The sequence below is a fragment of the Gambusia affinis genome, linkage group LG07 (genome assembly GCF_019740435.1).
Source record: "Gambusia affinis linkage group LG07, SWU_Gaff_1.0, whole genome shotgun sequence".
Classification (NCBI taxonomy): domain Eukaryota; kingdom Metazoa; phylum Chordata; class Actinopteri; order Cyprinodontiformes; family Poeciliidae; genus Gambusia; species Gambusia affinis.
Genome location: NC_057874.1, coordinates 19343833 through 19364980, shown reverse-complemented (window position 1 = coordinate 19364980; position 21148 = coordinate 19343833). Strand labels below are relative to the sequence as shown.

Sequence of the window (21148 nt, the reverse complement as noted above, 5' to 3'; positions counted from 1 at the left end):
TGTTCGGTACGTCACGTTGTTTGGGTGACGTATTGATCATTTCTCCTACCTTTTTTTCTTCCACAACTTAACTAAAAACCAAACAAGAATCCAAAAGGGGTGGATGAAAATACTTAACATTTTAAAAACTCTCTTGAACTGAGTTCAATCAAATTCGGCTTTGCACATCAAGAGACTGTTATTTTTTTATTATCATTTCCAATTTCTTCCATGCAAAAAGACTCAGTTAGATGGAAGCTCATGTATAAATATAAATATAAATGTCTAGGTCCAACTATAGTTTTTTATATTTAGTTCTGAACATTGATATGTCATTGTTCTATTTCATTGTTGAAGGAAAGTGAGCATCTGCATCAGTCCAGGTTTCTCTTATCTATTTAGCCATCAGCTCTGACCAGCTTTTCTGTCTTTTCTAATCAGGCCCACAGAATAAAGCTGCCACCAGGGTGGGGATGATGTGCACAGTGCTATGTGTTGCCAGTTTAAATAATACTGCACACTTAAACACCTCCCTGCGTTTCAAAGTCCAAATATATATTTTCAGTTTATTACTCCTGTAAGGTTAAAATCAATAGCCATAACACGTATATGTTGTAAAGTAATTACAAAAGCGCTGTGAGTGAGGTTCGGGGTGAATACCATTAGAGCTGCCGTCTGTTAGACTAGTGTGTTTTTTAATCGTCAATAAAATTGAGTTCTAAAAGACAAAACTAGAGCTCTTCCATTTCACAGTCCCCATTTAAAAATCTGCTCAGGGCTCCAAAAAGACTTGGTTCAAAGGATATTCATGTCCAATTTCCACATTTAAAGACAAACTCCAAGGATTTTCTGCTTTATTCATTTTTATTTTAACAGACTGTGAGAACATCCCAGTAAAGAAATCAAAATTGTCACATAATTCCCAGGAATGAAAGGGAACCAGGAAGGATGGATGGATGAATGAAGGGAACATGCTTGGATGGACGAGTTCATCTGGGTCAGAAAGCAGCTTCTTATCAGGATGGTATAGTTAAATCCTCATTTTCTTCTCTCAGATCTGCCCAGCAGGAGAAGCTCGCTGGATCTCTTCTCTTCCAGCAGTGTGATGTAGCGACTCAAACTCAACAGCTGAGGCCGTTTTCAGGCTGTTTGATCTCAATTCTCCCCCACCAATGGCGCCTCAGATGAGAGTCATAGCGACACACTGCTGTCCCGTTCAGGGCAGCGGTGTGTCGCTACGTGGGAGCTGCTGTGGGACACCTGTTGAAACTCTCCCTGCTCAGACACAAATAAAAAGGAGAAACAGGAACTCGGACATGAATTATTTTCCTTAACATTTGTTATGTTGTTGTGATGGAAAATAAAAATCCAACAGAGAAGAAAGAAGCTGCTGAGTAATTTTTTTTTTTTTTATTAATTTATTTTATCGTTTGAATGTCACTTCAATTTAACTTTAACTGGCTGCTGATACACCAAAACCTCCTCACTCTGGGACAATAAGAGATATTTATAATATTTTCTGCGCTTTCCACTAGAGTTTTTCAAGTTTAACACAGTAAAGAGCACTGGATATAAATCTTGTACCACATTTTGCAATTATGAGTGGCTTTGTGTTTGTTTACATGGAAGTTTGTAAAGGGACAAAATGTAGAAAAGTACAAAGGGTGTGAATAGGCAATATATTCAGAGTTAGGTAGTAACTGGTTACATTTCCTCAATTACATTATTTGAGTAACTTATTTGAGAAAATTTCTTTTTATGAGTATTTTTACTTACCTGTACTTTTTACTTTAACTTCAGTAATTTGTATTATGAAGTATTTCTGCTCTTACTTGAGTAAAATATTTGGTTTCTCTTCCCATTGAATGAACAACAAACATGTTTTAACCAAAAAATCACCAGACACAGACACACACAGCTGCATTTTTATACTGAAAGAAACTTGAGAAAATTAATTATTGTTCTTTTGGTTCTTAAAACACTAAAATCTCCACTAAACTTTATATTTTGGTCTGTCTGCTGATGTAAATTTTAAATATTAAATGATTAATATTTTAATCAGTTACTCAGTACTTGAGCAGATTTCTTTTTTACCAAATATTGTTTTGCTCTTACTTGAGTAATTTCCTGACTGGCTTCTTTTTATTTTGAGTAAAAGTATGTCGAAGTCGTGTTACTCTTACTGGAGTACAGTTTTTAGATACTTTGGATACTCTGTCTGTTTCACCGGTGACGTAGTTTGGAAATACTTTCTTTACAGCTTGAAATGCATCATATATTATTGGTTAATTTTATGCGTCAAGCATATCAACACAACCTAATGTAGGTCAATGTCACTTAAATAAAAACAAAAGACTGTTTTAGATTAGATGAAAGAGTGAAACTTAATAAAAAGTGAGATCTTTAATTTGTTTTAAGTCAGAATTTCTTCAGAAGTTAACAGACTGTCGTTTTGTGCTCTGGGTGGTCTGAGGCTTCCTGCTCATTAGCAATCAAACGTAATCTGCTTTTTCCTGTCTCTTTCCCAGCTGCCACATGTAGGAAGTTGTAGCTTTTATGAACAGCTGGACTGACACCAAGAAGACATTTGCAGAAATGTTGCATAACTTGCACATGTAGGAAAACCTTTCTTCGCAATTCTTGTGTTTCCAGTTCCCAATGGAAAATCAAACAATGAGTATTTTCATTTGTGTCTGTGTTGGATACAGTTTTGGTCACTAATTTGTGTGTTTATGCATTACCAGGGAAACACTATGTCTGGTGCAGTTGCCCAACACAGTACCCAGAAATCTGTTGACCACAGCTTTTAGGAGGAGGGCTGGGAAACGTTTTTGAGGAAATGGGTGTAGAGAACCCCTCCTATGCCCGACTCTGCATTCCTCCTCTGCACTCTTTTCGTCAAGTTAATTTTCTCAAACGCCTCTGCAGAAGAAAGACGAGAGGAAAACAGCAGAGCAGCAGCTGAACCATCAGAGGATCCCGGAGTTTATATCCTGTTGCTCTGAACATAACGGTAAGTTTTTTCTTTGCAACAGCCTGGCGCATATTAGATTACACCAAAATAGGTCATTGCATGTTTTTATGAAGATGTTAACCAGAGAGCTTGCAGATGTAATTAAATGTCCTAAAAAAAAGCTTTGGACTGAATGTTTTACACAAGTAGAATGATGGTTTTGTATATTTATGATTGGTTTGCATTTGTAAGATTCCAAAGTTACATCTGCATATTGTCAAAGAATCGTTCAAACACATTTTCCTCTGACCACTTCCTGACAATAACAGCGCAGGGAAGGATATCAAACCTCCCTCTCTAGAGTTTTACTGTAGACATATTATGTTACATTGACAATGGCAACGTATTGTGTAGCTTATAAATCAATTTGTTCTAACTGGAATGTAAAAGTGAAGTTTAGCAAGAAGAAGGAGAAACAATAAACTGACACTTATGTTCAAATTCCATCCTAAACAAAACACTGAATGTCAGGATTTATTGGAAAGTAATTCCAGAGATCAGGGAGGAAAAAGCTATGAAGCCAGATACATTTTTCATCAACTAAAGGTTTTGCTAAGAGTCCGAATATTAGGCTGTACTCTTGCAACATGGTGTATTTTTTTCAGATAAGTAGAATGGAGCAAGATTTAAATCTAAATGTGATTACTTTCACTTTCATCATAATCAGACGACTGCTGGCTAGACAATCAAAAATGTTCTTTTTTACTGCCTGCAACTTTTTGGACAAACTGCGGCTGAAAGGATAACTAAATCTATCACAACTAAAACATCCATACAGCTCCGGAAAAAATTAAGAAGCCACTTAAAATGATCAGTTTCTCTGATTTTATTCTTTATAGACATATGTTTGAGTAGAAAGAACATTGTTCTTGTATTCTATGAACTACTGACAACATGTCTCTGAAATTCCAAGCAAAAATTTTGTGTTTATTTAAATGAGAAATGGTCAAAATAACAACATAGATAAAGTGCTTTTAGACCTCAAATAATGAAAAGAAAACTAACAAGTTCATATTAATTTTGAAATAACAACACTAATGTTTTAACTCAGTTCAGAAATTAATATTTTTGGAATAACCAGGAGATTTTCAAAGCGGTTCAGTGCAGTGGTGTCTTTAATTTTTCCAGAGTTGTACACACAGGGTAAATAAGTACTGAACTCATCACAATATTTCATTGTAAACATATTTCTAAAGGTGCTATAGACATGACATTTTCACCAGGTGTTGGCTAGCATTACATGCAGCTGTTCTTCTATGTTTTGAAGCTGTTCATTACCAACAGCTTCAAAACATTTCATATTGTTGCACATAATTTCAGATTTTTATTTATTTTGGTTTCTTTTCATGCATGGATTACTTGGATTGGCATCAACACCAGCAATGTGTCAATAGCGTATTTAGTAATATGTTTAAAATGAAAAGTTGTGAGATGTCCGATGTGTATTTTACTTGCTGTATCTGAACACGTCATTTATATTACAAAATGATTATTTAAATATAGAATGTTTTTTCCCCTTTGCAACAGGAAAGCAGAACTGAGTGAATACAGCCTTTTCTACTCCTGCAGGGAATCTTAAATATATGTGACATTAATTAACTTAATTTTCATAAATCAAACTCCTGATTTTTGTTATTAGAAGTTTTTAATGAATTAGTCTTAGCAGTGTGATTTAAGTCTTAAAAATATTTCCTGTGCCTTCTAGTTGTTAAATATAGCAGAAGATAACCTTCTAACAGAATCACTTCATCCAACATCCTTGATGAATAACTTTTATGTTTGTTTGTTTGTTTGTTTGTTTGTTTGTTTGTTTGTTTGTTTGTTTGTTTGTTTGTTTGTTTGTTTGTTTGTTTGTTTGTTTGTTTGCATGGTTTAAGGCGTTCTAAAGTTTGCCTCAGAAAGTGGACAGAGCATGAAGTGGCCCCACCTTCACTTCTCTCTTTCTTGTGCTTTGATAAATAAGATCCTCATCACAGATGAAAAGCTGCATGACGAAAGAGCTGAGTTTCCTCAGGACCCACAAATTAACTCCACTTTTATGTGTCATTTTAGAACATGCAGAGGGAAAAATAAAATGTTCATCATTGGTAAAACAAAATTGTCAGTATCTGTTGGAAATGATTTTAATGGTTGAAAAATAGTTTCTTCTGTTTTAACACCACAGGTTGCAGGACATATTTTGCTGCAAACAGCCATGGTGTGTCTGCTGGTATCCGTCACTGTCCTGCATTTGGTCAGCTTGGCCATGCTTTTCATCGCCACTCTGGAAAAGGTTGGACGATGTTAGTTTGAATGTGCTCTATCCTTGTTGAAACACTAGAGGGCACCATCATACCTTCTGCTTTTACCAAAGGAATCTGTCCAGAGTTTTCAAATAATTTTGGTTTCGTCGTTGCAGTCCTGGTGGGTTTGGACAGAGACAGAAATCACTGACCTTTGGCACAACTGCTTCTACATGAACTCCACGCAAACCTGGGTTTGTGCAGCAGCCACTGAAAGCGGTAACTCATCAACAAATTACTCAACTTATCCAAATTAGATTCCTCTTTTGAGGTTGGATGTTTGTTGTTCTATCTTACACTCCTTTTTCCCCCACTTTTCCCAGACTGGCTTCAGTCCGTTCAGGCCCTCATGATCCTGTCGGTGCTTTTTTCGTCCGTCTCTCTCCTGGTTTTTCTGGGTCAGCTCATCTTCTTGTCCAGGGGACGTCTCTTCTACTTCACAGGCCTCTGCCAGGCATTTGCAGGTAATTTTATGACTTTATCTTAGTAAATATTAAAGACATAGAGTGGATCTCAAACATAAAACAAATGTCACAAATGATTTTAAAACCCTTTTGACTTCAACTTGTACAATTAAACTTAATACAAACAGATGAATTTTGAGATGAATTTTAAGGAATCTGATGAATTTTAAATACTGTTCAGACTTCTGAGTCAGATTTTCTTGGACTTTGGAAAGGATCAAATGGATTTAAAAAAAAAAAAGACTACAAATGTATCAGTCAGGACAAAGAAACGCTGCTTCAAACAAAATCAATGAGTATTTACATTCAAGATGACGTTTGTTTGATCACCTGCTCAGTTCTTACTCATTTTTTAAATAACATTTCCACTGTTATTCCACACTTTTTTCTCTGTAAATAGTTTCTGTTTTCAATATTCAACACACATGCACAATATGAACATTTTTGTAAAAGTGATCCGGCTCAGTTGCACATCCCTTGGATCGTGAGCATTTCTAAGAACTGCAGAGTTGTTTTGTACAGTATATTATCATCACTATTATTATTGTTAATCTTGTTTTTAATGTATTTTTTTTAACACTTCAGTAACTCTTTTTTTGTTACTGTGCCTTTATACCTGATGCTTCTGTTACACCTGAATGTCCCCTTTGTGTTTCTATTCAATTTTATTTATGACACAAGTATTTGCTCAACCTTCCAAATAATTAAATTAAGGTTTTAACTGTGCAAAAATCCAGTCTTGAGTTTTCTTGCTACTAAGCTGACAGTCGGCTGTTAGTGTTATAGCAAAGAAGAAGTGATTAAAGGCGAAAACTAAGTCCTGGAGTCAGTAAATCCTGCAGCACACAGAGTTCAGAGGTCACCAACCTTCTTGAGAGCGAGTGGCTGCAGACAAACTCCATGTGAAATGAGTTCTGGACGAACAGCTGCATCCAAAACTTACGTCACCAAGTGGGAATGTAGATCAGCCTCTGGACCAGAGGAGAAGGTTCTTTAGAGAGACAAATCATGCTTTCCTGTCTGGCAAAAGGCCCTGTTCATCTTCCCATATCTGAATTTTCAGGGGATAAAGTGCCCAGATCAGACATTTTAGAATAATTATGAACACTTCAGATAAAGCCCACATTGGAATTTTATTTTATTTTTTATTTTGTTGTATTTTCCGGGCACACAGGGCCTTTTATAGCACAATCCAGTAACTGTGTTAGCTTCAGTTGTTGGAAAAATGCTGTATATACCAAACATAACTTATCTTTCTATCTTTTTAAGACTGTGGTGTCAAACTTCAGTCCTGCAGCTTTTGGGTGTCTCCCTGGCTCCTACACTATATTAATATTTTGATAAAAAGCTCAAAAAAGTTTTTTACTTTTAAACTTAGGCATTTTAATCAATCCCATTGTTCCAACTTTGTAGGAACAATTTGCCTTCTATTGTTTCAAAATGACAGCCCACAAGTTCATAAAGAAATGTCTATAAAGACCTGCATGAGGGATATTAGTGTGGAGGAATATGGGGCAATTTTCCTGCCACAAGTCGAGAGCACACACATTCAGTCTGAAAGCAGGATTTCAGACTGAAACACTAGAAGGAAACAAACGCACCCAGTACAACACTTTCATTCTATTGGCTGAGAGGTTGCCAGGCAACAGTACTTTTTCTTCCGAGAGAGCAGAAAATTATTTGCAAGCGAGCAGAGAGGTTTGATCCGAGCAGAGACATATTCTGATCGTAAGGAGAAAAGTTTGAGAGAGCACAATGAATATCTGAAGGAGAGCAGAAGTTTGGAGTACAACCATTACATGTTTTGAGAAGAAAGTCATGAAGTCCTGCTTTCAAAATGAAAATTGTGTGCTGTCAAATTATCTATTTCCCCATAGAAGAACTTGACTGACCTGTTATATTAGGTGAGAGTCAGGAGAGTTTCTTCTGAAGATAAGCTACTAGCTTAGCTTAGCTGTCTGATGAACTCAAACTTCAGCTTTTTGGTCATTATTTCAGAAAGTATGTTAAGCAGGAAATAACAATACCATGGATAAGCATAGGAACACCAAATCAGAAAAAAATGAGCTCACCAAAAGAAAAGTATCTATTTATAAAAAAATAAAAAAAAATAAAAAATAAATAAACTCAGGGATCTAAAACTCAAACCTCTGTGGGACGCCTGAAGACGGTTGTGGACACAAGATGTCCTCTCAGTCTGATATGTGGAGAAACTTTGAAGCAGAATTGGCAAATATTACCGAGTCAATATGTGTGACGCCGTTCAAAGAAGACCGAATGAATCAACACATTATTGGTTGAAGTGTGTACACACTTATACAATCAGGTTGTTACACCTTTTGTTGGTTTTGCAAATAATTTACATCACATTAAAGCAGGGAAAACTACCTGAAATCATTTATTATACCTGTCATGTTTAAAGACTTTAACATTTGGGTCACATTATCTTTTTAATACTATCTTTATAATTTTAAGTTTTATAAAATACTGATTTAAATAACCATTGTTGCAGCTAGATTGTTTTTGGTCCAATTCTGGAGGTGAAAAGCACCAGTGTTGGATTCAGGCGCTGTGGTAGATTCTGTAATGTGTCAGTAAATATGACATGTTGTTTTTATTCTTGCAGGTTTTACAGACTTTGCTGCTTGCCTCATCTTCACCTTCCACAGAAAGGAGATTCTTAGTAACTCCAGAGATCCAAGCAATGGACGCTTTGGCTTCTGCGTCATCCTGGCGTGGCTGTGCGTCCCTCTGCTTCTCGTCAGCGGAGTCCTGTACGTCCATCTGCGAAAGAAGCAGTGAAGCAAGAAGAAACAAATACATAAAGGGAGCTGTTTTTCAGAGAATCTTTAAATGGAACGAGGTTAAATGTCCAGGAGCGACACATTTTCTTTTCATTTATTCTCTAGTGTGCTGAAATAATCTTGATAGCATCTCAGAAATGCTTTGAGATCTAATCTCATTGTGTAATATGAAGCATTATGAAAGAGAAAAATAAACTCATATCTTGTTTTTAATCATTGTTTGAGATCATTTTGAAGCATTCACATTGCTTATTTTAATATTTTCAAAGAAACACGTTGTGAGATCTCTCCTTTACTGGAGAGGGTTTCTGTATTAAATATCCATTTGGATTTGTTTTGTGAGTTACACAAAGGCACTACGCAGCTGTACGAGTCTTTGTCTTTCTCTTTGTGTTTTAATCTGTAGATCATTTGTGGCATTCATTGTTTATCTTGTCAAACTATGACCTCACCATTTTTCTGCAGAACTAAAAGGGGACAAATAAGGAAGCAACTTGCCAATAATGGCGTTTGTGCGGGTTTGGTGTCGTAATATCTAGAAGTATTTCCTACGAAATCAAAAAGAAAGCGATATGATTGCACCTGTTGCCTGCAGAAAGATAGACTGCCTTGCAACAGTAACAAGGTAAAATGTTTCCTGTTAATCCATCCGTCAGGCCGAACCAGTCTGAAAGAATAACTGAGGTGAATGTCAGATACTTGGAAATATTGTTCAAAGCTCACACACGTCTAGGAGAGGTGGAGGGAGAAATTAGCAGAAACCAAACATCCAAGGCAGTATTGTCTAAATAAAGTGTCTAGCAAAATTATTGCACTTTTGTGACACAATAACCACAAACCTAAATGTGCTTTAAAGGCTTTTGAGTGAGAACTCAACACAAAGCGCGTCAATGAAACTGAAGGAAAATTACACGTCATGCATTTGTTTTAAGATCCCGTCTTTCACTGTAATTACACTTGCAAGTCTGTACATCTCTACCAGCTTTGCTCATCTTGGGACTGAATCTTTTACTTAATCTTCTTTTCAAAACAGATCAAGCTCAGTCAGATTTGAAGGAGAGCCTCTTTGAACATCAAGTCTTGAGTTTGATTTATGTCTGGGCTTTGAGCCAATCTAATAATTATGTTTTTAACTAGTACTCTGGTAGTGTGTTTACTGGTTGGAAAGTCAACCTCCTCCCAGTGACGTCTTGTGCAGGATCAGTTTAGTGCCCTGCATTAAACTCAATCCATCTGTCACTACTGTTTGCTATGTTCCCTACATGGCTCCAGGGCAAACTCTAAATGGGAGATCTCACAATTTGTCGAGTGCAGGACAAACCCCTTTTGGACAAGAGTTGAAAATTCTCTTCAAACTGGTTCTGACTCAAGGTGGAAGATGTAAATCACAGACGCAAACAGAACCTTATGTTTCCTTTTCCGAGGATCCCAATAGGAGTTTTGTCACCACCTAGTGGCTGGAATGTGAACTAGTTAGCAGTTGAGCAATTTTTTTCCGTTGATGAATAAAGGCGATTATCTGTACCAGGGAGTGTGCAGTAAAGTGATTTTGCACTATTTATCTGTTTCTGAAACACTGATGAAAAATACAAAATTATTCAAAAATAATTTCTAAATATTTTTTTTATTATTGCAATGGAATAGCAACCTCTGTGACTCTGCAGGAAATGGATTTTGTTGAAGATAGTTATGCCTGGGGTCTTTCTGCGTGGAGTTTGAATGTTCTCCTTCATATGTGACATACTCTATAGGTCCTAAAGACATTAATTAATCACTCTAAACTGCCTTAAGAAGTGACTGTGCATGGCTGCTTGTTCTGTGTGTCTCTATGTTGCTCTCTGATGGATTTTCAGTGTCCAGTGTGCAAAAACGACTCCTGAAGATATAGTCCAGCCCTCCATGCAGCCCTGCACCGCTAGACATGAATACACACAATGGATGGATGAATGTTTACAGTATGTGCCTAATGTGGCTAATTTGCATCATACCTAATGATGCAAATTAGGTGTGTCATTCTGTAGGTGCATAATTCAAATGAACAATAAATATCTATTGTTAATATAGATTTATATTAATTCAGGCACCAAGGAGCAAATGACATTCCTATCAACAGATTCTCCCACCTGTGAATCTTGACACATATCAGGCTGAAAAAAGTCAAATACAAAAGAAATTCCAAACTTTTCAGAATTTTTTATTTAAGAAAAAACATATAAAAACCTTTTCCTATTCACAATTATGTGTCAATTTGTGTTGAGCTATTCCATAAACACCCCATGAACTCCACTGAAGAGTTGTGCAAAATGTCTGAATGATATGAAAACATATTTGCATTGCTGTGAGGACTGAAGAGACTGGGCAACGACAGGGTGTCTCACACCACGACGCCATGTGTCAGCTGCACTGAATGTCTGGAATCTCAGAACAATGTCAGCAGGAAGGAGTGGAGGAATTTCAGGAGTGCGATCAAACTCACCCAAGGGGAGGGACTGGTGACGAACCACAAGCTCACCGGCTGCACTTCAGCTCTGACACACCAAGCAGCACAGCAGGTGAGGAGGAGTGCTGTGTGTCTTTTTCACTTGTCATTTGGATGTTTTTGCTCCTCACTTTATGGAGTTAAAGCTGCTGGAGATTGTAAAATGTGGTTAATGTTTTTCCTTCATCTGAAGAGGAACCGTGGAGACTGAGATTTCTGACGCCGTCTGGACAGATTGTAAAATTTACTCAAGTGAAAACATCAATAGTGGATGACTGAACCTGGACATTTATTGACAGCCTGGATGTAGCATGACCTTTTGTGAACAGGAAGACCAGATTTTCTCTACAAGGTGGAAATGATTTGAAGGGACAGTGCAGAAGTCATCTGGAATCATGTCGAACTCGCAGGAGCAGAGTCTGAATGAGAATGTGGTTTTCCTGCCGGTGGACGAGTCCTCGCCTCAGTTCCTCCACTCTGAGCGAGAGCGAGAAGCCGTGGAGAGGCTCCTCAACAGCGGACCCAAGGCCTTCTACGGCTCCATCGGCCCAGAGCTTTCAAGCTACTTCTTATCTCCTCAAGAGGTGAGTTGGATAAGCAGCTGGGCTCATAACTATCACTTCCACGAGCCTCTGGTAGGAGAGCAGAACGGGGCCGATACGAGCGTCGACTCGGAGAAGATCTGTTCCACCTACGACCCCTACCAGTGGGACGTCCCGGTCCCCAGCCTGGAGCTCGGCTGGCCGGAGAAACCCGCCAGGGTTCTGAAGAGCAGCGTCACGGTCCACTCCAGCCATCCTGCTGAGGACGACCTGCGAATCAGAGAGGTCATCAGGCGACACTTACAAGCAGCCAAAACAGTACGTGAATGTTATTCTGAAAACATCGTCATGGGAATAAATATGGTTCAGTTTGGGTTAATTTTTTACTATTTAGCACAAACTGTCATGATGACTCTCGTGTCAACATAAGCATTTAAGCTCCAAACTTTTACAAAATTTTTATTTTTATTTTTTTACATATTTGTTAAAACTGTCGCTATGTTTTGACTGCATAATATGAGACAGATGATCTGTGAAAAGACTAAACTCCTCCACCTCCTCCATGAGCTACTATTGCTGTCTGAAGAAACGTACTGCAGTCAGTCAAAAACAGCCAATCAGAACCAGGAGGAGGGTCTTAGTGCTGTTAATCAACTTTGTGTACATGCTGCTAAATTATCTACTAGTGGAGAAAAAACTTAGTGTTATAGAAAAACTGTTTATTATTGGTGGCTATGCTAACTAGCCTGACCATAGTGGCGCACTAGCTGCAGCATAGCAGAGGCAAAGAGGGAGGGTGTGAGCAGTGCACACACGTGTATGATTAACAGCACTAAGACCCTCCTCCTTGTTCTGATTTCTACAGATGACAGTAAGACCACATGGGGAAGAAGGCAGAGGAGCTCAGTGTCCTCACAGATAATCTGTCTCATATTATGCTCCATAAAGATAGTTTTAACAAATATGTAAAAAAATTAATAAAAATGCTGCAGCTTTAAAGATGGGAGAAAACTCTAAACTCTGAAATAAAACTTTCCAGACTGATTTTACCAAAAATTTCTTTTTACATCATGAAAGTTGAAGTTTACATTTTTAGATACGTTTTAACTCAACCAAAGTGCGTTTGCATAAATTCACTGAGCTCAAATTGAAGTTATACTTGCATAAAGCATGAAAATTAGACAAAATAAATGCAGCATAAAGACAGAACACAAAAATTAAAGTAGCTCTAAATCCAAAGATTGCAAAAAAAATAAAATAATAATAATAATAATAATAATAATAATAATAATAATAATAATAATAAAATAAGAGGACGTTTTACATGTTCTAAACACTCACCCCAAAACAGAAAGGAAACAAACATCCCCACAGTGAGAAGCATCACTTTAAAATATTAGCTAAACTCACTACGCTATCAAGCATCATTTAATACCAACAGTGACAGAAGTAGAGGGGGTGTGTTGTGGTTTCTGAAACCCTGCTGTGTGTTTTGCAGGTAATCGCCGTGGTGACGGACCAGTTGACAGACAATACGATAATCTTTGACTTGCACATGGCGGCCTCCCGAGGTGTGCCCGTCTACATCATCCTGAACCAAAGGACTCTGCAGCAGAACTTCACCCTGAACAGGCTCAGGCATCCCGTGAGTCAACACACGGCCATTGTTGATCGATACCTGAACTTCACGGCCCAATGAAAGCCGCGCCGGACACGTCCCGTACATTGCATGTGCGACTTGTTGTATAGGCACGCTTATAATGGGAATGTAAAATGTTGATTTAACCGCGTGTGGTGTAGCTAGTTGCACTGCATTCCCATCTGCCTCTGTTTCTTTGGAGTGATGAAAATATGGTCTGTTAAAATGAAAAGAAAAATCTTCACTGCTGATAGTGACTGGATCTGCAGTCTAAGACGATCAGAGTGTTTTCCAGCCTACTCAAAGTGACGCGTCTGTTCGTGATTTTTAGAGTAGCCTACATAAATACTAAAATAGCTGTAGCTACACATACAGCGCTTTGCAAAAGTTGAACTTCACCACATTTTCTGCAAAGTATTTAATTTAAATTTGATATGAAAAGTCAACAAAGATTATTATTATTTTTTTAAATGCGATTCATGGTTTAGCTTTACAAATAATAAACTGAAAAGTGTGACGTTAATACGTATTCAGCCATTTTTACGCTGATACTTTAAGATAAAATCTGGGTTAGCCAGTTTCCCCAACTGGACTTAGGTCATTGACTTTGACTAGGCCATTCTAGGCCATGAAAACCCTTTTATCTAAGCCATTCTCCTGTAGCTTTTGCTCTATGTTGTTTTCCTGCTGGAAGGTGATCCTGAACCCTGCGTTCAGTTTTATTCAGCTTTCCATGATGGTTCCCAAGCAATAACCAGTAGGACAGAATCAGCAAGTTGAAACACTATTGGGTCACAAAAATGGTTCTGATCAGCTTACTAAAAATACAGATATAATTGTATTGTTAAACTCTTAACTGCTCCTGCTCTCGACAAATAAACTAAACATGTAACATTTAAATATAATATTGTTAAGATTCTTAATAATAGTCTGGACTTCCTAATGACTAACCTCTATTGATGCATTAAGTTTCTCTTTCTCTTATTCTGTTTGACTTCACAGTCTGGTTCCTGCATCTGTCTCGTTTTGGACCAGTGGATATTCTTTCTTTTTTCTTGACTTACTCTGAACTTTCTGGTTTGTCTGTTTAAATAAGTCACTGAAGTAGCAGGTCTAAACAAGTGCAGGTGTGAAACTATGTGACAGCTGAAGAAAAACAGACAGAATTTAAAGTCCAGTAAAAAAAACTGAATACAAACATGCAAACAAACGAAATACTAAATTTAATTTAATCATCAGGCTTCTAAACATATTAATAATAAATTTCTACTGACACATTTTTGCACACAGAGGTTTAAATGCACGTTCCAATCTCAGTCTGTCTGACTAAATGGAGTTAGGTCATAAGTATTCATACCCCTGGCAGACGTAAACAATTTTATTTTACTAACATGTTTCTCATAATATTCATATTTTGTAGAATCTGTCCAAGGCTTTATTATGCTTCTGTAGATTTTCTTGTCTTGTTTTGAATTAGTTTGTAATTATTTTGTTTATGCAATATAATTCATTTATTGGCTCTTTAGCACATTAACATGGTTCTAATTACACATTTTGATAATTTATCCGTTGGTAAGTAATATATTTAATTAAATTGAGATAAGTGGTAGGATTAAATAAGTAGTGTGAGCTATTTTCTTTGTTCTTGGTTAAGTTCATTTCCTCTAATTGCTTGTTTTATTGTCTTTAAAAACCTGTTTGAAATAAATAAATCAAAGTTTAGCGTGATGGTAAAGAGGCCGTCCAACCTGACAGCTCATCACTAGAGATAAATAATCACAATGCCAGTGGAAACATGAACAAAACTGTTAATCAATTACTAAAAAATGTTAGATTTTATTTTTTTAGTTTTGAGAAGAGCTGAAATATTTTTTGACATTAACATTTGATAATAAAACAGGTAATTTCTTAGTGTTTTCCTTACTTAGAATATTTAATTATCTTTAGAAACACTTCCTTCAGACTTTCCAGCGTACCTAAACTGAATGATCCACATTTTTCTGTCTACTTTTAGCCAGAGACGTTCTGCTGGTAGGTGTGCTACGTGTCGTGTTTCCTTTCCTCTTGTAATCCAGCAGAACAACCTCATTCTGCTGGATTAAAGTCAACTCAGACTTTTTTTTTTCATTTACGTTTTCCGTTTGCTCTTCTTCAGAAACGTTTCAGCCGAGTGCTTTGGATTGTTTTCACGCTTCGATTGTCTTCTTCTGTTCTGTCAGGAATTTAATCCTTGTTGTCGGCTCGTAATGTTTTATAGCCAAAAACAATCAGGTTCAGAGAGACGAATGTAACCCATTTCAGGTTTAAGTCAGTTTATTTATACAACATCGTTTGATCATTTAATTACAGAAATACGTTGAAATAACATAAATTTAGAAATATATTGTTATCATTCATCTCTATCAGTTTATAAACTGATAGAAATTATTATTTTTATAATTAATAACTCAATAGTTTTAAGTGCAGCACAGGCATTTTAAATAATGATAAATAATTAATGTTTATTCCATTGACTCATTTTTGTTAAACTTTACATCTATAATGAAAGTCCTATTGATCATGGACTGTTTATTGATAATTGTTTGTACATTATGGTCTTTACTTTTTGTTTATAAATCAGAATGTGGTAAACAAATAAAATTAAAAATAGTAGCAAGATATTTTTTTTTAATGATTTCTACAGAAAAGGATTTGATGTAGCAGAAAAAACACCAATCGGCTATTCTAAGCTGTTAATTTGTCTCAATGATATATAAAATATAATTGATGCTAATTATCAAACAGTGCAGTCAAGTTCAGCTTATTATTCAAATTGGCTAAAGAAACATTAGACGATTGCTTGTGGACTTTCCAGAAATTTCTCATATTGAGCATGCATGTGGTGACAGTGGAGAGGAAGAACCAGGACACCAGACCTTCTGTTAAAATTATAGAGCAACACTCAGTTTCTTTCAGCTTCAGTTTGACGTTTTGTTTTTATGTTTTTGTCTCTGTCAGTATATGCAGGTTCGGGTTCTTAGAGGAAAAACGTTTTGCTCCAGGACTGGAACGATGGTGGTTGGCGAAATGAAAGAGAATTTCATCCTGGTGGATTTAGAGTCAGTGATTCATGGCAACTACAGGTGAACAAAAATGACATTATCAAAGCATTTTACACATTTTTTGCAAGTCAACTAACTGGATATTTCTCTTGTTTTCGTTCAGCCTCACCTGGACAGACGCTCATCTTCACCGGCAGCTTGTCACAGTCCTGACGGGCCCGGTTATCGACTCGTTTGACAAAGAGTTCAGGATCCTTTTTGCCGATTCGGCCCCTCTTCCCGACGCTTGGGGAGTCGCAGCAGGCCCTCAAGTTTACAACCACTACCAGACCAAAGACTTCTCACACCTCCGGCTCCAGCAGCAGCTCTCTGCTGAGTCTGAGTTCACAAACCCTCCTTCTCCGCCTGCTGACGTCTTTCTGGACTGGGAAGCGATGGGTGTTCTTGAGAGAGACAGCAGCCGGCCTGCGTCTCTTCTGGGTCTACATGAAGAAAACATAGATGAAAAAATGTCACAGCTGGAAATAGATAAGGACAGCCCCACCGAGGACATATTTACCCACAATGAGCACCTGGTGTGGAACAGGAGAAGGTACGGTAGCTGGAAGATCTCGCTTTCTCCTTGAAGACAAGAGAATACAGGTCAACATCGATATAACTTACATTTTCACAAGTGTTGCACCAATAAATCCGTTCTGATTTCCTTCATTTTGGAAGACCTGTGATCAGACAATACTTACGTGTGAAGCCGATGTTATCCACCAGTCTTATCTTCCTCAGTAAAAGACTAAAAATCTTCTCTTTTTTTCTGCCGTGAGAGAAATCTGACCCACCAGGTCATGTCTGCAGGTTTCCAGTTAACAATAATCACCAACTGTTACCAACTTTCTAGCAACATTTCAGACAAAAATATTAGTATTGATCCAAATCGGAGTCAGCTGGTCATGCTTGGCAAAGATTGGCCACAAAACTCCAGAAAACTCATTTTTATGCATATTTTAAACACAAACCAAGCTAAGATATCTTTTGACTTTCTTATTCATGTAATTCAGCAGATGCATTTTTTTTTTTTGCTTGTCATGTTCTGTTTCTGAAATTTTCTTACATTCAACAGGAAGAATGAAAATACATCCCCGCTCACAACCAGAGTGACCGATAATTCAAAAACTATCAAGTGAGTCTTTTATTATTCACAGACATTGGAAAATAGGCTGGCACCTTCAATTAAACCTTCAAATTAATGCTGAAACCATTCATCTCCACTGCATTTTTCTATATTCTGTCACTTTACAGGGACAAACTTTGTTAGGACTTTGCATGATAGATCAACGCAAAGAATAATGTCCAGTTGTGAATAAAAACGCCTCATGACCTTTTGGCATTTTAAAGATTTGCGCTCCAAGAATGTTCCCAGGCCTTTGGGAAAAGAAACAGATCGACAGCATTTTTACAGGAATCCAGCTGGAGTTTTTGTGTGGAACGTTTAATGTTGTGTAATGTTTAATTTTTTAATGGTAGGACAGAAAAAACTTTGTATCGGCCTGATTTTCCTACAGCTTACTGACATTAGTGCACAAATGGTTGCCACGGAGACCTGGTGATGCCAAAATGTATCTATTTGCAGCAGTTTTCTAGAGGGGAGCCAACACATATTTCGATGTCTGTATTTGTCATTAAACTAATCAAGAACGTTAGCGCTTGTTTCATCCTAAACCTTACCTGAGAATTGTTTTATCTCTGCAGCAGCAATGCAGAAATACTGTCAGCAAACTCACCAGCTGCTGAGGGAATAAAAAGGTAAAATCATTAATATACCAAACTCCTCACACAACAAAACGTAGCTAAACTAAAAAATAAAAACCTGTTTTCCCTGCAGGCCTGAGCATCTAGTAGAGAGGAGCATCTCCAGGGAGCTTTCTGCAGAGAAACGGCCAAATAAACCTGAGCGGACTGTAACTAGAATCGATGTTCCTCCAGAAACAACAAATAAGTTTTATTCCAAGAGACGATCAGTAGCTCTGATGGAGAGTTTTGAAGAAGAGGATAACAAAATATACGATGTCAGTCTGAGAAAGCACAGCTTGTCTTCCACAGTGAGTATCTGATCCTTTAATACTAACTTGAAAGCAGAGATGAATAGAGTACCCAAGAAATGTACTCCAGAGCAAAAAAGTATTTGATAAAACTCATCAAATTATCAATCACTTAATATTTAAAAATTATATAATCAGATGGACGAAAAAAGGAAATGTTGGTATTTTAAGGTAAAAAAATTACACATTTAGGCAAAAGAAAATTATTCCAAATCAGTTTCTTTCAAAAAAAAACTTTAACAAAAAATAGGTGTGTGCTTGGTGAATTTTTGATTAAAACATGTTTGCTCTTCATTCAGTGGGTAGAAAATTTAAATTACTCAAGTACAGTGTAGTAAAAATACTCCTAAAAGTAAATTTTTCCAAAAAAGTTACTCAGGTAGATGTAACTGAGTAAATGTAACTATTTACTATGCCACTCTGCTTGAATGCTGATTCTGTTTTCTGCTTTTCCCAGGAGAAAAAACCTTTAATCCTCAAGGTGTGGCACCCGGGCAACTTCAGCTCTGTGAGCGACATCATGAAGAGGCTCAAGGAGGGAACGCCGCGGAGAAAAGAAAAGAGCTCCACCATGTTGGACCGGACCCAGTCCATGATGGACCTGAGCCAGAACAATGACAGCAACAGGGAGGCCCCAGTGTCTCGCTTTCTGAACAACGTGAGAGTTCACAACATCTACAGATACGTCCCCATGGTTACTGCAGCTGATGGAATAGAATAGAGTAGAATAGAGTGGAATAGAATAGAATAGAATAGAATAGAATAGAATAGAATAGAATAGAATAGAATAGAATAGAATAGAATAGAATAGAATAGAATAGTCTGTTACTCGTTGCTGAATGAGCAGAATTAATTTGTGCTTTCGTTACTGTCAAATCATTTTCAAGCCTTCACATAAAGAGCCATATAATAATAAGATAGGCTCTAAAAGTGAACAGTCTTATGAAAAAAGTTGATTAGTAAACTATGCGATGTTGGTTTGTTGTGACAAAAATAAGTTCTCGTTTTGAGCGTAAAGGAAATTGTCATTTTAAAACTAATAATCATTTATATTTACATTTTTTGTTTTTTTACTTTTTCACGTTTGTTGTCCCAAAAACGCCACCTTTGTTTGGAGAACATGAATATTAATGTATGTTACTTTGGGTCTGATCTTAAAATATCCTAAAATATATATAATACTGCTTTAAAAAGTGACAATACTGAAGCACTATTGACACAGAGCAGCAAGACTGAAGCATGAAAACATCCAAAGTACTTCAGAAGAGAAAACTGAGAAGGGGCTGACTGACTTTATTTCAGCAGAACAACGTTGTGTTGATGAGATGCAGTTTTAAAAATGACACGTAGTTTACCGGTATAATATATGATATCCGCCAACTAGAATGTTTATGTTTAGAAATGAGAGAAGCATCGCTAAAGCTAATGATAATGATAATGATACTTTACCTGTTTTTATTTGTGGTTTTATTATAAAATTTGCATTTCAAAAAAATATTTAAGCCCTTCCCAATAATCATCGTTACACAATCAAACCATTTTTACAATTGCTGGCCAGCCTTTTTCATGTTTCTACTGATTTTTATTTATTTATCTTTAGTGATTAGCTTTGAGGTTGGAAGGCCTCTTTACCATAACACTAATATTTAAAGCCCTCTACAGTTTTCTTTGACTACACAAAAATACGTGAGCTAACAGATTTATCACCTTAAGAAGTAACTAATAATTTATTTCTTTTTCTGTTTGCTCGTTTTCCATCTCAACTCGGATCAAAAGACGCCTGCGTTAGTGCTGATGCAGAGGAGGAACGATGGAGGGAAACCTACTCTAAATCGACCTCCGGCAAACTTTACACCCACTGAGCGGCCGCGCAGCTCCACCGTTAGCTCCGGCTTTTACCTGAGAAAGCTGAAGTCAGAGAAAGAAGAACCCGCACTATGATGAAGGACAAGAAGAGAGACGTTTTTTAGCTCCTGAAGCCGTGACTCACAGAAGGCTGCATCATGCAAAATAAACACCCAGAAGCTTTATTTGCTCAAATGTTTCTAAAAATAAATTAAATACCATTGTTGCTCAGGACAATGTGTAGTTTTATTTGTATTACTTGACAAGATCCAATGTCTTGCATTTATTTATTTTACTGTATTTAACATTTTGTCCCCCTACAACTAACTAAATGATTTAATGTGTCTTACGGGGATTTTATGTGATAGATCAACAAATTATTGTATCGCTGTGAAGAGGAAAATAAATAGGTGACGAGTCTAGTGTTTCCAACTTACAATACATGAAAATTTGGGATTTAAACATGACAAATATGAAAATATAAGGAATTAAATACACTATATTGCCTCATCTTTCTGCACACTGAGGTGAGAATGAGTTACAGTCTAATCCATTTTTCATATGAAGAAGTTAATAGGAGAAGCTATTAACTTCTCTGAGAAGGTGGTTAAGGGATCTCTATTTTGAGATTTTTCACTGTAAATCCAAAATAATACATTTATAAGGTCAGACACTAATGTTGGACAAAAAGATCACAGTTTTATTCTTAATTCTTCCCAAAGGTTTCAAGTCAGGTGGAGGACAAACCATAAACCCCTCCACACCAAACTTTACACTTCACACAATGCAGTCAGACACGTACATTCGCATTAAACTGGGGAGTCATTAGTAGGGAAAACATTTCCTAACTGGACTTCCTGCACAAGTGGACACCTATACTAGAAATCCATGAGATTCTGAAGTTGTGCCAGAATCTCCACAAACATTTATAAAAGCAGTCTGTATGACTAGGTGCAGGATTTTATAG

At 36.9% G+C, this 21148-nt stretch overlaps 2 protein-coding genes across 3 annotated transcripts; both read left to right on the top strand.

The window, feature by feature from the left end:
- The first annotated feature begins 897 nt into the window (after positions 1-897).
- Positions 898-8755, top strand: emp3a (epithelial membrane protein 3a). Its single transcript, XM_044123011.1, has 7 exons — positions 898-1003; positions 2908-2992; positions 4870-5023; positions 5159-5264; positions 5391-5493; positions 5598-5738; positions 8365-8755. Exons 1-7 carry the CDS (start codon positions 959-961, stop codon positions 8538-8540), a joined length of 810 nt encoding a protein of 269 aa, XP_043978946.1. The 5' UTR covers positions 898-958; the 3' UTR covers positions 8541-8755.
- A 2342-nt stretch (positions 8756-11097) lies between these two features.
- On the top strand, positions 11098-20565 carry fam83e (family with sequence similarity 83 member E). Of its 2 annotated transcripts, none has more exons than XM_044123027.1 (9): positions 11098-11881; positions 13062-13208; positions 16200-16324; positions 16407-16835; positions 17358-17417; positions 17987-18040; positions 18120-18336; positions 18794-18994; positions 20113-20565. In XM_044123027.1, the coding sequence occupies exons 1-9, from the start codon at positions 11417-11419 to the stop codon at positions 20275-20277; spliced, it is 1863 nt and encodes a 620-aa protein (XP_043978962.1). In that variant the 5' UTR covers positions 11098-11416; the 3' UTR covers positions 20278-20565. The 2 variants fall into 2 exon arrangements, with proteins under 2 accessions (XP_043978962.1, XP_043978963.1); XM_044123028.1 differs by having other exon boundaries at positions 18120-18340; positions 18797-18994; positions 20113-20250.
- The last annotated feature ends 583 nt before the right edge of the window (positions 20566-21148 follow it).

Coding starts and splice junctions, on each gene's coding strand:
- emp3a (XM_044123011.1), top strand. CDS start 959: ATGGACGAGTTCATCTGGGTCAGAAAGCAGCTTCTTATCAGGATG. Junction 5,024..5,158: donor CAGGACCCACAAATTAACTC/CACTTTTATGTG, acceptor AACACCACAGGT/TGCAGGACATATTTTGCTGC. Junction 5,494..5,597: donor TGCAGCAGCCACTGAAAGCG/GTAACTCATCAA, acceptor CACTTTTCCCAG/ACTGGCTTCAGTCCGTTCAG.
- fam83e (XM_044123027.1), top strand. CDS start 11,417: ATGTCGAACTCGCAGGAGCAGAGTCTGAATGAGAATGTGGTTTTCCTG. Junction 13,209..16,199: donor TGAACAGGCTCAGGCATCCC/GTGAGTCAACAC, acceptor TGTCTCTGTCAG/TATATGCAGGTTCGGGTTCT. Junction 16,325..16,406: donor GTGATTCATGGCAACTACAG/GTGAACAAAAAT, acceptor GTTTTCGTTCAG/CCTCACCTGGACAGACGCTC.